The sequence below is a fragment of the Diuraphis noxia genome, unplaced genomic scaffold (genome assembly GCF_037042655.1).
Source record: "Diuraphis noxia isolate RWA-SAM2 unplaced genomic scaffold, SU_Dnox_SAM2 contig0001, whole genome shotgun sequence".
Lineage (NCBI taxonomy): Eukaryota > Metazoa > Arthropoda > Insecta > Hemiptera > Aphididae > Diuraphis > Diuraphis noxia.
The window spans coordinates 59,426,414-59,440,480 of record NW_028301711.1 but is presented as its reverse complement, the minus strand read 5'-3'; the positions used below and the strand labels follow the sequence as shown (position 1 = coordinate 59,440,480).

Here is a 14,067-nt window from a genome sequence, read left to right as displayed (position 1 = left end):
GTGAACATGAAAATAGTATTGCACATCGGATGCTACAACAAAATTATTATTACGGACAGATACAACTAGATCAATTAATAAAGAAATGTGTCGACAAATATCTTCTGAAACTGAATACTGGGTTGATGTTTTAAAAAGAGTTGTATCAATTATTAAATTTATAGCTTCTAGAAACTTACCATATCGAGGGGATACTGAAATAATTGGAAACAATAATAATGGAAATTATTTTGGTATAATGGAATTAATTTCAGAATATGATCCAATTTTAAAAAATCATTTGGAAATGTAAGGAAAAAGGCAAAAACTATTTTCAATGAAGTTATGGATTTACTAAAAACTGATGTTATACATTTTATTACTAATGAGTAAAATATCGAAATATTATTCTATTATTATGGATTCTACTTCAGATTTATCAAAAGTGGATCAAATGGCTATTGTAATAAGATATTGTAAAAAGTCAGATGTACAAGAAAGATTACTAGGATTAAAATCTATTGAAAGTCATACAAGTCAATCAATTTATGATGTTTTAGAAAAATTTCTTTCGGGTGTTGGATTAAGTATTGAAGATTGTAGGGGTAACTTACGATACAGTCTTACGATAACGGGTCCAATATGAGTGGCATGCTTAAAGGATTACAAGCGCGTGTCAAATGTAAAAATGATCTAGCTTTAATGCCATACCATAACCATGGCTATATACCATGTACAGCTCATTCATTGAATTTAGTTGGTGTTCACTCTGTCGATTGCTGTGTTGAGGTAGTAAACTTTTTTGGTTTTTTACAAACATTTTATAATTTTTTCAGCAGTTCTACCCATATATGGAAAATACTAACAGATAACTTGGATAAAAATGATAAGCAACGGTTAATTACACTTAAATCTTTGAGTGGTACTAAGTGGCCTTGTCATTCTGAAGCATGTTAAGCATTAATAGGTAATTATGAAAAAATTCTCGATACTCTAAAAATATTATATGAAAATGGTGAAATAAAAAGAGAAGTTAAAAGTTTGTGGAAAAAATGTTAAAAGAAAGACTGCATATCTAACATTATTATGGAGTGATATTTTGGAGAGAAGTAATAAAACTTCAATTGAATTACAAAAAAACACTGTGATGCATTAAAAGCCGTTAACTTGCTGAAATCATTAAGGCATTTTGTATTAAGTTTGAGAGATTATAATGAATTTTATGAAAATAAAATCATGCAACTTATTCAAAATGTTTGTAAAACATATGAGAATGAAGCTGAAAGAACGAGAAAAAAAAGTATCCTGATCATAATATATTAGTGGTTGTAAAACAGAAGTTATATAATATAAAGGAAAAGACAAAATGAGAATTGATACTCATTATATTATTATTGATAAATTTGTTTTAGAACTAGATAATAGAATTGCTGCGTATAGTTATATTTCTACACATTTTTGATTTATTACTAAATTAAGTCGTCCACCAGATTCAGATAGTGAAGTCCAAAAGAGTATTAAGAATTGTATTTCTATTTTCTACATATAAAAATTATGTTGACTCTTCGCTTGAAATGAAATTATTCAATATCAAACATTTTTATATTTAAGTAAAGTAACATTTTATGAAAGTGATGCATTTAGTTTATTTAAAATGGTTCTACGAAAAATCATTGCAGGAAGTATTTCCAAATATTTTAATTGCTTTTAGATTATATTTAACTATCCTAGTGGCAAATTGTTCGGCTGAAAGAGCATTACCCAAATTAATAAAAATAAAAAATAAATGTAGAACAAGCCAGACTCAGGAAACTTTAACATCTTTAATGGTATTGTACTCTGAAAATGATGTTTTGAAATTGATTGATTTTAATGAAACGATTCAAAAATTTGTTAAAAAAAAAGCGAGGAAAAATTTAAACTATTATTCTTTTTAACAAAAAAAAAAAAGCAGTGTTTTTTATATATATACCTATAATATGTCAATATTTGTATAATAAATTATTACATAACTTTATTTTTTATTTTGTACAAGATTAAACAATAATACGAATATACAGTCTTTAGAATGTAGTGATAAATTGTTTTGAAGGTAAAGTTGAGTTGAAAGGGAGCCCACTAGATGTATGGTGTCCTGGGGCCCAATCGAACCTTAATCCGGGCTTGCGAAAACAGTTAGTTCTGGATAAACACATTAGTGTGGAGACTCTCCTCCCTAGGACAAAATACAATATACACTCCTGAGTTGGACAGACATTATAACTGAAGAAATCTATTACGGCGGTGAAGTGAAAGTTTAGTGTAGTGAAAACCAGTGTGCGCCCGTGTAAGAGAGAGAGTAACCACTTTACGATCACGTTCGGCGGCTGCAGTCGTATCGTCCGCACAATGGCTCGCGGACCGCCACCGTCATGTCTCATCGTGCCGTTACTGATCACGCTTTACGCGACATATCGTAAGTACCTGCACATATTTTGTCAAAATTCTAAAAAAATTATGTTTGTTTAAATGTTGTGCATTTGATCTGACTAGAATTTCTATGGTATAAAACTATGATATATAGTTATTATATATTACAGTTTCAATACATAATATATATTATAGTAAGAACTAATCGAATGCCAATGAATTGTTGTACTGTGTTCATCCGACGTTTCCATCAAAGGTAGAAAAATCACAAATTTCAAATTGGTTATTTAAGTATCATCATTGAATAAAAAAAAAAAAACATACGAATATGTTTTCTGTATCTCGAATTCTCGAGTTCATGGATAAGATGATGAAAACCGGATACACATGATTTTCGTATACTGCTCTAACCATAATGCATAATACTGACCTACAATAAAATATTCAAATAACACGTTAGTCGTAGCTGTTTTTAATGTCATTAAATCCTGTGCTAAATTATATTTTAGAGAACATTAAATTATTTATGTAAATTTTTTTAATGAAAATTGGTATTTTACAACAAAGCGACAGCGTAAGTATCCTGCTTATGAAGTTATGAAGGAATCAAATGAAACAGATTATTAGTCAACGAATAATATTTCGAAGATTACTTTCGATTAATCATGTGTTTTATATTTAAGTATTTTCGACATCTTCCACCACTCAAAAACAAATCGGTTAGTTTTATTTAAGGTGTTGGGTGACACCAACTAAACGTAACGTATCGAACATAATATATTTTGGATTGAGGTCATCACGCTGAATCCGCCACGTTATATTATATGTTAATAATAATATATATTAACTATAATAGTCATAACATAATGCGATTTTACACCGATATAAATTAATCGATCGTTGTCGTGACTAATATGTAGGACATGCAATTTATTATTATTGCTATTATTTGATGCTATATTGTACATTATAATTGATGGAGTAGTATCAGTCCAAAGTAGTTTTGCCGACATTATAAATTTAAAAACTATACGATTCTACCTGTTTCAAGTACCTACCTATATAGGTATATGTTCAAAAAAAAAAACTGTCTTGTAACGACACCTAATTTTTTTCTTAGATATATTAAGACTTGAGACCTTGAGACTCTTATGGTAAAGGAGATGACCAATCCATAATTATTGGTAAAATATTGAATTTTTTTTTATATTCGTTCGATCAAATAGTATTTATTTTTTCCATTTTTGCAAATAACGACGTTATTATAATGTTATATTTCTATAGAGCTTTCCCTTTCAGCCTCTACTAACGACACGATTGAATTATTGATAATAATTTAATTTAGAGTTTAAGCCTAGATATGATATATATATCATACAGACATGAGTAGACTCTAGAAATAATTGCAATGTTACGAAACTTATAATTCTGCAATTTAGCAATGTAAGTACTAGGTAGTAACAACGATTTAAACAAAACAAGTTTTTTAATTGATTAATTACCTTTTTTTATAACCTCGCAATAGACAAAAAACTGTAACATACCATACAAAGAGACATACAGTTGCTATTATAGCTATAGATTATGTATAACATTTATAATTGAGAAAGAAATTATTCTCTATACCTAAGTTAAAAAAAAATATATATATAAAATAATAGCAAAAAAATCAAACATTTGGGCTGCATCTTACTTCAGTAATACTTTATGTACCTATTAAGTTCACTTTATGAATAGAGTTAAAGGTACACAATATAAATTATTCTAAGATATCTATAAAAGCCATTACTTTTATTTAGTTGTAGTGTTAATATAAAGTTTTGTAATGATCGATTCATGAAATATATAATAGTATACAGTATATAATATGAATCGAAACTCCCTAATGTTGCATACATTTGGTGTTTTTATTTGCACTTATTTGGGTCAAACGTCATTATGTTTTTAATTAAAGTAAAAAAAAATTCCATTTCTGAATGATCGAGAAACATACATTATATATTCGATATTCTTATATATAAATTAACAAAACAGTACAAACCATATTAATAATTTAAAACTTATCTATTTTAATATTTTATAAACATTATTAATTTTGATTAGATATCTCTATGACTCTATATTTATTACTATATAATTATGGTAATTTTCGATTTTATTGTAAATCGCACATACCTATTACATAATAAATAATAACTCTAGAAATGTATACCAATTACTATTATTTATTTCTGTGTAATACCTTACTTTATTTTCTCAAGTGCATATTGATTTCTAATCACCAATCAAACTTTAGGTCTTGAATAATTCCGCCATGTTCCGAATTTCGTGATTAAAATATTAATATAATTTGTTAAAGCGAATTAGCTTAACAATTGAAAATTATACCTACTAATTATACTGCTAAGAATAATAAAACAATGACAATTTATTAATAGGTACTGTGTATTCAAATATTTTTTGTCTAGTATTTAATGCTAGAAGTATAGGTATGTGTGTATATAGTATTAATTGATTATTTATAATTGTACTGATTTTGTAAGTACTTAAAAAAAAATAATGATCTCCGTAAGAGAAAAACTTAATAATATAATATATTATTAAATTATATTTATTATTTATCAAATACCAAGTTTACATTTTTGAGAAAATCTACTCATATTAATATATTATTGTTCTATGACATAATATATCTTGATTCTAGGACATAGAACTACCTACTTACATTGTATATATTTTGTAAATGGCTGTATTTCGTGCTCCGTGGCGTCGGTATTCACGATGCATAATTTACGTGTATTATATTAGTCATTAGATACGTTTATATTATGTTTTTCTCAGACAAAATTCTAACTACGGATTTAAAATAAGTACCGGATTTTATAAACGAAAAGAAAGTAGGTATTAGGAAAATCCATTTACTTCGTATGTTCGTGCGTGTATGTCGCGTGTTTTGTCGTAAATTCTCATCAATATCGTTACCTACTAATAACATGTTATAGGCTCCTTGATACATAATAAGATTCGTTGGAGTAGGAACATTATATAATATAATTTATAATATTAAACAGTAGCGTCATTGGGCGACACGGACCAAACCACTTTATTTTACAATAAAGAAAGTAAAATGATTCACTCGATGATCAATAAAAATAATAATACTACATATTATTATGTATTATAATTATAAGACATGGATATTAATTTGATTTCAAAATCAACAAAAAATACCTTTATGAATCATGTCTTCAATTAAAATTAAAATAACTATGATAATATATTCTAATACACAGCAAAATTACAAGTATCTACGAAAAATAAATAAATTAATACTGTACCTAATACATATTTCTACATTTCAATAATGGTAGGTACCTACCACTGCGGTTTTTGTTAATTTTACTTCTGAAATATTATCCTATCACAATAATTTTTATATTAAATTGTTATTCAAGGACGATGTTTCTTCTTTGAAATTGTATGTAAGTTAAGCATATTATTTATTTAATACATTTGTGTAATTATTATACCAGATATAATTTTCTGAAAAAATAATTCATCAAATATGTGGTAAATTAAAATTAATATAAGTAGTACCTATAATATTCTGATTGGGAGTGAAAAAAGAAAATTTAATTTTCTAACATAATGATTTAAATTGGTTTACTGCACGAAGTATTGTTGATGATTTACCTAAAAACACTATATTATGTATGATATAGGTAGGTAAACGAATACCAATGATTTTTTATAAGACAGGAAAAATGTTTTTTGTCACGCCTGCACCGAAAGTTTGGTTTTCGACAACGGTTGAAGCGTTGGAAAGCGTCCTTTTTCCGTCCAGCGGGCGGTAAAGTGGAAATCCCCAAAGTGCCGGGCGGAAAAGAGGAAATCCCCAAAAGTGCCGGGCGGAAAAGAGGAAATCCCCAAAAGTGCCGGGCGGAAAAGAGGAAATCCCCAAAAGTGCCGGGCGGAAAAGAAGAAATCCCCAAAAGTGCCGACCGCCGGGCGCGTATCCCCTGCACAACCAGAAATTAAAATGTATACCTACCACGGTTCTTACAAAACATAAACTTTTGGTTACATCTTAAATGTATAGTATAACCTCCTTGCATGACGCATAAACATTTAAACATATTTAATTTGCACTGTTCCTAGATAAGTGCGTCGAACGATACGTCTTCCATGAAATTGTTTTTGTAGAATAGTCTATAATTGTTGCATAGATCCCTGCATAACCTTTTCCATGAACGCAGGGGCGTGACAAAAAATAGTATGTGTGGCTCGCGCGGGAAGGCCATTTCAGTCTTGGGCGAAATGCGGCACACGACGCCCGCGACTGAAATGGCTCACTTCCCGCCCTTGCCACACAATATACTATTGTATAATTTTATTGAGTAAAAATCAAAAACATATTGTAGCCTGTAGGTTTCTGCCAATTTCCTGTAGACATGTAAACCAAAAAAAGGAAAATTATAAATAATTTCATCTTTCCTCGATAAATATTATGAAATTAATTACTCTTTTTATTAATGGATTATTTTGATTATGGGTCGCGTATAGTTGTAACTATCAAATAAACATTTCGATTACTTTTATAACCTAATGACGTTTGTTTTTTTTACAGACGTAAGCGCAACGATTTTTGTGCCAGAAGAAATCCCGTCATTATTGTCGGTAGTTTACAGTAACATGCCTCCAATCAAGAAAGGTAAAGATCGATACAACAATAAATAGTTATAATATATTAGGCATATAATATTAATCGATTATTGTATTTATAATTTATTACTTTTGGAAAACGACTGATCGGTAAATGAATAAATATATGACAGAAAAATACAATTAATAATAAGTATTCTATTATAAGACTAATGCGTACATTTTATACTTTTGTAGTGTTGTAAATTTATAATGATTTGATTAATTAATGGTTTGCTAAAACATATCACACATGTAGCCTTTCATAATTCAGCCACGCGTATAACAGCTGCACAATTAAATCTTTGTCTAATTATTAATTCATAAATCTTAAGTTAAAAGTTTGATCTATAAGTATAGTAAAAACAATTTTCCTAACTTTTTTTGATTAACGTTTAATAAATTATTTTATAGCTTTTATTTAAAACGTTGAAAATGGCAAACAACCTTCAAAAAAAGAAACTCTTTTACTTTTCTATTAATTCATATTCAAATAATTAACACTTTCACTTTAATATAAACTATAAATTATAAGTATTAAAATGAATATTTTGTTTTATTGTTATATTCTTATAAAACGTTATAGACATCCATTAGAAATGCATTTGTTTTAAGAAATTGTCATCTTTATATTTTACGTTTGTAGTTTTCTGTCATTATTTGCAGAATTACATTACAATTATAAAAGCCAACACACTCGTATAAATGCATACTATTTTTAAGTTTTTTTTTGTGATTTTTTTATAACCCACTGCGACCATACTATACTTTTTCTGACGAGTGAACAGACGTTTTCAGGAGACTATAATTATTAATTCTGTAAACATTTTTAGGTACTGACTCGAGACTGGGCGTGGGTTTTCGGTTGGGTCCGAACGCAGACGTGCAGTTCCAGTTGGAACTCGGGCCGCAAACCAACACGTTGCCCATCGGTGGTAGTGCAGGGGCGAGCGCTGCCTCCGCACCTGCAGTGGCAAATAAGAGGCATGCGACCGTTGGACAGGGCAGTGGCTCAAGTATTGGCAAGCCAAAGGACTGGTTGAACGCGTGGCGGTTGCAGATGAGCCCTGGTTATGTTGCGGATGATGAAAGCAATAACGTAGTCTCCGGTGAAGTGGTGGGCGGCGACGGGTCTATGGACGCAGTGGCGCACCTCAGACAGCTCTACAAACCACAACCAACTACCCCATAGCTGGATATACTAACATTTAGACACTAGCCGTTTTAGTGTAGTACAATACGCTATTAATTATGATTTTAATATAGACCGAACGATATTTACTTTTTCCATTCGTGTCCGTTGTTTTGTAAATGTACTACATATTGATGTTTAGCTAATTTAAATATTTATTATTATTTATTGTAATATTTTATAAATTTATACTTTACGTAGATATATTATAATTGCAATCGGATGACCGCTTGAAATAAATATTAATTCAGAATTATACACTCTGTATTTAAACATAATATGTCCATATGACTACATTATAAGTTATACCTAGTAATTATTTTGATAACATTTTTAAATACATATTTATTTGTAATTAATAATTTAAGCAATGTTATCATCGCTCTGTCTTTTCAGTTAATACCACAGACTTAGATATACAGGACTCAAAACGATAGATGGAAGGCGTGCGGGTTGCTGGAACCACAGTTTAAGGCTTATAGTACATGGAAAAATGTGGCTCTGTCTATTAATAATATTTAGCATTTGTTGCACATGTATTTATTTGCATAATATTAATATTAAATTATATCTATTTATAAAAGTTCATTACATTTATACATACTTATTAGCTGCTACAAAATATATTAGTTAATGTACTATCACAGAATGTATAAAGTCAGAATGGTCACATCTCAAAAATTACATTATTCTTAAGAAAATCTGATAAGAATTCCCACCATATTGAAAGCAACCATCAATGTTGCCCCAAAAAAACTCTTAAATTTACCTCTTGCAATACAATAGTTCAGCTAAACATTTTATTTATTTATATTATATTAATTGTAATTAGAAATACTGTTTATATTGTAAAATAGGCTGAATAGAAACATTTTTAACTTTGCAGTATCATAAAATAAAACCTTACAGTACCATTATTGGGTTTCTTTTAAAAACCTTACCAAAAAATTTCATCAAATTACGGGTCTTTCGATAATGTTTGATTATAATTTCAAGATATTTGTATTTATTTATTTATTTTTATTTAATTTAACAAAATTCTATATTATAACATCTGTTGCAATTATTGAACAATAAGCTTAAGTGATAAAAGATAACAAAACAGACAGAAGAGCACAGTAAAGAGGTCTCCCAATGGAGGTAGTAGGTACTTCAATTTGAATATAAATTTAAGGTTTTAATTCTAGTAATAACCAATAAGTATTTATTTATAACAGGTTATTTAGTATTCTTCTTATGAGTGCTGTTTTTGTTAGCAAAGCCAATTATATCAACAAAACAATTTATTAATGATATTTTTGAACTTAAATAATAAAAATAGGTTTCTTATTTTATTTAAAAAAATAATGCAATTCAACAATTTAGGTTCATCTAAAAATTAAGTTTACAAAATATATTCATAAAAAGTTATACCTATTTAAGTACCATATTTGGTAGCTTAATTTAGATTTGAATTAACTCATAAATATCCAACAAAATGTTACAATGTACTAATATTACACATAAATACATAATCTAAAAAAAATCAATAGTTTATGAGGTAAAATACTGGTTTTTAAAATTGGATACAATATAGAAAATAATATATTTTAAAAATACATTTGTTTGTCTTCTTTTCATATAAAATATCACGAATTCATTGTTAAAAAAACATCTAAATATAGAATGATACAATTATATTGTCCATACTCATTATTTCAGAAAGTTCTTAAAAGTTCCAAAAATGCTATTTAACATTTTAGTCATTATTATTAGTTTATTTTATTTTATTGAATGAGACAATATGTTTTAAAATCTATATTCATTGAGTGTTTAGTTTGTTTTTATTTTTTAATCAAATTTTTATCAAGTAGTTATAAGTATTTAAGTTTAGACGAGGAGAATAGTGGTACAGGGGTACAAACTGTCTGTTCACTATTCCCTTCATCATAACAATACTTATAACTACTTGACAGAAATTTAATTTAAATGAAATACACAGAGAATATCAATTTAAAATGTATGGCCTCATTCAAAAAAGTTTTTAAAATAATGATAACGATAAAATATTAGGTACCTAAAAAAAATATTTTAAAATCATATTAAATTATATGAGGTTAATTAGGGCTCCTTCACGCACGTAGCCACTCGGAAGCGCTTCTTAGCAGCAGGCGTTGAATATTTTTTCAGAAGTGCATCAGTGGCGCTGCTCATATTTTTAGAAGTGCGTTAGTGGCGCTGCTTAATATGTTTTTAGAAGCGAGTAAGAGGCGCTAAGATTGGTAAACCAATACCCCGAACAGAGGTTTATTTAATACACTATTTGATGACTTAGAAGGAGATGATGAAATAATTTTCTCATATTTTCGTATGTCGAAGAATACATTCAACGAACTTTTATCTAGTATAAAAAACATATAACTAAACAAGATACCGGCATGAGGAAGTCCATTCCTCCGAATGAAAAACTAGCTTTAACTCTGAGGTAAGAATAATAAATTTACAATATTTAAAGTAGGTATTATTCTTTATTATAAGAAATATACTCAAAATATGATTGAAAATAAAATATGAAATATATCTGTTTAAAAAAAAAAATATCAATATATCATTATATTAGACAAAAAACTGTAATAAAAATAATAAAAATTTATTTTAATTTCTATTTTAATTCTTATAAACTAAAAAACAATTGTTAACATACTTTTGGAGCATTACACTTTTAATTGCTAAATACATCATTAGACAAATCACTGTGAACAGAGAATGCATCTTCAGGACTGTAATTTTCTTAAAAAAAATCTTTATTTCGATTTTTATAATGAACGTGATTTGTTTCAAGATGACGCAAAAGTTTATTAGGTTTTTGGAGATGCATTGGCCAACACCATATTACATATAATACATTGAGGCAAATCTATATTATTTTCACGTAAATAAGTAAACCCGTATTCGACGTACCTTTCATCGTAGTTCAAAATTTTTGAAGTTAGTTTTACCTTTTTAAGTGGTGGTCTTAATTCATTTTCACTAACATCTGAATCAGAACCGTTCACAATTGCTGAAGATGAATTTGATGTTGAGGGCTGTTTAAAAAAATTTGACAAAGATGTTTGTTTACTCATTTTCTAATAATTAGGTATTGAATAAACGTACACTATGTACAAATAGCGTATAACTTATAATAACAATACTTTACCAGCAAGCTGGTGTACGACATACAACTGACGAAACACCGATAAAATACTCAGAACATCGCGTAATCGATTATATTGTTATCTTTTCTGTAATTAGCCTTGCATTGTATTATAAATAAATAGTACGTTTTTATCGACTATCGGACTATCCAAACAAAAATAAATATATTTCAACACTTACTATTAATTATAAGATTCTAAGTGAAACAATTTTTTCCCACATGAATTGGCGACCCTAAAAAAATTATTGTCGACCCCCGGTTGAGAATCGTTGTTCAGGACTACAGTTTTAACTTTTTGAAATAATAAGTAGGTATTGACACAATTTATGGATCATTTGGTATTATTAATGGTTTTTTTTTTATATAAAAAAATCATCTAAAATAGTGTGTGTAATGACAAATGTGTCAGGATGGTCAATCTTCTATCTTTTAATTTTTTTTCTGAAACTAAAGTTCTGTTTAAAAATGTCACAGCTGAAAAAATTCTAAAGCGAATAAATAAATAAACATTTTATCAAAAGATTCACAAGGTACATTACACATTTGTTGCTTCAACTTGGCACCCACACCGTCTTCATAGGAAATTGAAGGGAAGTTTTCAATAGAAATATTTTCTAATTCAGATACAAAATTATAAAAGTCATCATGAGGCATTAAATTTCCAAAAGTTGAGTAGTCTCCAGTAGGTTACGGTTTTTAAAAACTCAAAAGATATGACTGGTTTAACTCTTTATATTATGCATAATCTGTACAAACCTGACAAGTACGTTTTTCGTTTTTCTAAGCATTTTCTCATTAAATAACCACCAATGTAAGTTAATGCATTCTGTTCTGGAATGTCAAGTTGTCTATAATCAACTGTGCCGATACTAACACATTTAAATTTAAAAAGAATTTTATCGGATCCTTAAAAATTAAGAATTTCATCTGATTGTGGTAGATCTGAACTTAAAATTTCATCTAAATCTTCAATACAAAGGTAAGTACCTACTAGTCGCTACTAATAAATGGTTTAAAATTTCAATATTATGTATATAATTCAAATTTTTTATTCATATATTTTTGTAAATTTATCAAAAAGAATGTCGACCTCAGAGAATTTAAATAATGAAATAGAAATTACTCCGAATATGTCTTTATTCCATACCATATCGACCGACAATGTAAGGCTATCGACACAAAATCAAAATGTTCCATTTAGTACACCATCAAGTCCTATTGAAATGCCGTCTGATGAAGCTGAAGTTATGGAACACAACTTATGTATTGAATATGAAAATTCTAGTTTTGATGACACAACTTTAGGGTAGGTACTTAAATTATAATTTACAAAGTTGTATTTTAAAATATTTAAAAATTTAAAAAGAATTTTATCGGATTGTGGTAGATCTGCACCTAAATTTTCATCTAAATCTTCAATGCAATTTGCACCTCAGGAATGTTAAAAATAATTAGCACAAAAAACATTTTTAAATGATTTATAAAACTCAATTGGTGTAGGATTTGTACTGTATAATTATGTGTAATTATGTAACTTGTACAAAATTCTAGAATATTATTTAAATAAAATCACTTTATAGAGACCATTGAGTCTTTGATTGTATCAATTATACTACACTCCAAGGTTTATAGATAATAAAGATTGCCTCATACAGAAAATATCAAAAAGCGGGAGTGGGAGAAATCGGACTGTGACGTCACCCGTAGGAGACATTTTTTGTTTAAAATAGCGAATATAGTAGAATATATTGTTTTCGCGTTTGTTTTTACAATTTTTCTAATTTGTTGCATATGTTTATCGATTTCACATCCTTTTTTGCAAGTTTTATGCGTAGTGCAAAAGCTCAACTAAGCACAATAAAAAAATTAATGACTTGAATTGAGACTGAGATATGTATAAGTGTGTCTGAATAATAATGATTATAATATTAATTGTATATAAATGTATATACAAAAATAATATGTAAATAAAAACAAAAAATTGAATGTTAATAAACTGTTGTTAATAAACAAAATACCTATTCTTGATTATATTATATAGTATATAATATAATATAAAACATTCATTTTTAGAAGTGCCTATAAAGTATGTTATATAATATATAAAATTATTTATTATAACATATTGCTTTTAAATAATAATATTATTGATTCTGACTCTGATCATGATTGGAATATATTTCTCATTTACGAGAAAAATGAAAACTTTAAAAATTAGTTTATAATTTATATTGATATTAGGATTGATATAGGTACAATGGATTTAATGTATTTAAAGTATCATAATATTTTAGTATCAGGTTTAAAGTTTTACACATTTAGGAATAATTAAAATCGTTTAAATTAAGTTAACGCCTTATTTGTACATACATTTGTAAATTATATGGAGTATATTATGAATAGTATTCTTTGAAACATACGTAATACGTATAAGTCTATAAGTTTGTACTATCTTAAACAGAAAATATTTTAGTTTATACTTAATATATTATAAGTAGGTACACTAATAATATTAATAAACACACGAATAACATTAATAAACACACGAATAACAGAAATATACATTAATTGACACGACAAATTATTATAAACATTGTCTGTAATGGTG

General features: G+C 27.8%; 1 protein-coding gene across 1 annotated transcript; it reads left to right on the top strand.

Annotated features, from left to right (window-relative positions):
- The first annotated feature begins 2,329 nt into the window (after positions 1–2,329).
- snsl (snustorr snarlik) lies at positions 2,330–8,643 on the top strand. Its single transcript, XM_089217340.1, has 3 exons — positions 2,330–2,434; positions 7,016–7,099; positions 7,923–8,643. The coding sequence occupies exons 1-3, from the start codon at positions 2,368–2,370 to the stop codon at positions 8,279–8,281; spliced, it is 510 nt and encodes a 169-aa protein (XP_089073466.1). The 5' UTR covers positions 2,330–2,367; the 3' UTR covers positions 8,282–8,643.
- Positions 8,644–14,067: the final 5,424 nt, after the last annotated feature.